General features: G+C 42.7%; 1 protein-coding gene across 1 annotated transcript; it reads right to left on the bottom strand.

Annotated features, from left to right (window-relative positions):
• Positions 1–737: 737 nt before the first annotated feature.
• LOC102874739 (mitochondrial intermembrane space import and assembly protein 40-like) lies at positions 738–1,172 on the bottom strand. The gene has a single exon (XM_006892130.1). It carries the CDS (start codon positions 1,170–1,172, stop codon positions 738–740), a length of 435 nt encoding a protein of 144 aa, XP_006892192.1.
• Positions 1,173–2,281: the final 1,109 nt, after the last annotated feature.

The raw sequence follows: 2,281 nt of genomic DNA, 5'->3' as shown, positions 1-2,281 counted from the left end.
AATCAAATCCACAGGAACCAAAGTCTAACCTTGAGTCTGTCCCACCTGATTTCAGAACCATTTCAGGAACTGGTTTGAGGCCTTGAACATCAATGAGAACAGAGCAGATGAGTTGTGAGAGGATATCAAGAGTATCATCCAGAAAGAGTGTAAAAAGTCATTACATAAACAGAGGAAGAAAAGACCAAAATGGATATCAGAAGAGACTCTGAATATCACACTGGAGCACCACGAAATCAAAGCAGAGGGAAGAATTCAAGTTTAATAAAAAGAGCTGAACAGAAGATTTCAAAAAGCAGCATGAGAAGACAAAGTAAAATATTACAATGAAATGTGCAAGGAGCTGGAGTCAGAAAATCAAAAGGTGCAAACTCACTCAGCATTTCTTTTTTTTTTTTTTTTACGTTTTGGTTGTTGAGAATATTCAGAACACTATTTCAAACTGGTAAAATCCAGGGCAATCTGAGAAATGAGAATTCAAAAGTGGCTGCAACATTCACAGATGCGTTTACATGTGAGACGTACATACACAACCACCCGTTTTGTCATTTTTTTGTCTTCAGTGTATCTGAAAAAGGGCCAAGACCATTGATCCTGAAAATAAGTTATTTTGTACATTACAGTGCACAGAACAAAAGAAGAAAAGACAGTTTGTCTGAAGGTGACTGAAAGGCAATTTGAAATAGGTCCTTATCAATCTGAAATAGAAGGACTGGAGCCCAGGCTCGAGGCGTTCATTAGCTTGAGCTCTCCTCTGTTTTGGCTGCAGTAGTCTCAGTCGGAGCTGTTTCCTCTAAACCTTCTGGCTTCTTCTCGTCATCGTCATCATTATCATCATCACTATCATCATCCTGGGGATAGAGGTCGGGGTATTTCTGCAAGCATTCCTCCCTGGCCCGGAACTGGTATATACAGTCTGACCCCTTGACATCCTCTGTGCTATAGTGGAAGCAGGAGAAGGCTGACTTGAACTGCTCCCCACAGGGGCCACTGGCCATTCTTCTGAGGCATGGGCAGTTCCAGTTAATGTCTCCGTTTGGCAATATCAACCCATGCTCCTCGTATGGATCACTGGGCTCATCAGCCACCACCTCTGCATTGCTTGAAGTTGCATGGTAGTCTTCGGTCACAAATATGATTCGATCCTTTCCTTCTTGCCGGCAGTAGACCATGGCAGCACCAGACACTTAGACTCAGTGGTGGACGCGTTGACGGTACCTCCACATTGTGACCTCTCCTCAAGTAGGGTGGGTGGCTCCTCCAGGCCAGCCTGCCGTACCTCAGCATTTCTTAAGCTTAAGGAACTGAAGAACAAGTTAAAACGTCAAGTTGCTATATTTAAGAATGCTTTGGGTAGAATATGAAATAATCCAGAAAGTATTAAAAGAGATGGAAAGAATATACAGTCACTGTACCTAAAGGAATTAGCAGACACAGAAGAATTTCATGAAACGACATATGAGCAAGAGCCTATTGTGATAAAGAAGTTCAAACTGCTTTGAAGGAATTGGCAAAAAAATAAAGCCCCAGGAATAGACGGTATACCAATTCACATATTTTAACTAACAAATGCTGCCCTAGATATGCTCATCAAGTTATGCCAAGAAAACTGGAGAACAACCACTTGGCCAACTGACTGGAAGAGATCTATATTTGTTCCCATACCAAAGAAGGGTGACCGAACAGAGTGTGGGAATTATAGAACAATATCATTGATATGACATGCAAGCAAGATTCTGCTGATGGTTATCCAAAAACAATTGGAACAGCATATCAACAGAAAACTGCCAGAAGTCCAGGCTGGGTTTAGAAGGAGTCATGGTACTAGGGATATTGTAACTAATGTTAGATCGAAAGCAGGGAATACTAGAGGAATGTCTGTGTTTCATTGATTATGCAAAGGCATTTGACTGTGTGGATCACAACAAACTGTGCCTGACTCTGAGAAGAATGGGAATCCCAGAACACTTGATCGTGCTAATGAGAAACCTATACTTGGACCAGGAGACAGTCGTCAGAATAGAGCAAGGAAACACTGCATGGTTCAAAATTGGGAAGGGCGTACACCAGGGATGTGTCCTATCTCTATATCTTTTCAGCCCATATGCAGAACAGATTATCCGGGAGGCTGGGCTGTATGAGGAGAAGTGTGGCGTCAGGATTGGTGGAAGATCTATTAACAATCTGCGTTATGCAGATGACACAACCCTGCTTGCTGAAACTGAGGAGGACCTCCTTCACTTGCTGCAGAGGGTCAAGGACTGCACCCTTCAGTATGGAC

This window comes from Elephantulus edwardii, unplaced genomic scaffold (assembly GCF_000299155.1).
Source record: "Elephantulus edwardii isolate Elephantulus edwardi_28Jun2011 unplaced genomic scaffold, EleEdw1.0 scaffold00111, whole genome shotgun sequence".
Lineage (NCBI taxonomy): Eukaryota > Metazoa > Chordata > Mammalia > Macroscelidea > Macroscelididae > Elephantulus > Elephantulus edwardii.
This window is presented reverse-complemented; position numbering and strand designations above follow the sequence as displayed.

Bases quoted from the DNA above. Each gene is read 5' to 3' on its own strand.
- LOC102874739 (XM_006892130.1), bottom strand. From the start codon at position 1,172: ATGGTCTACTGCCGGCAAGAAGGAAAGGATCGAATCATATTTGTGACC.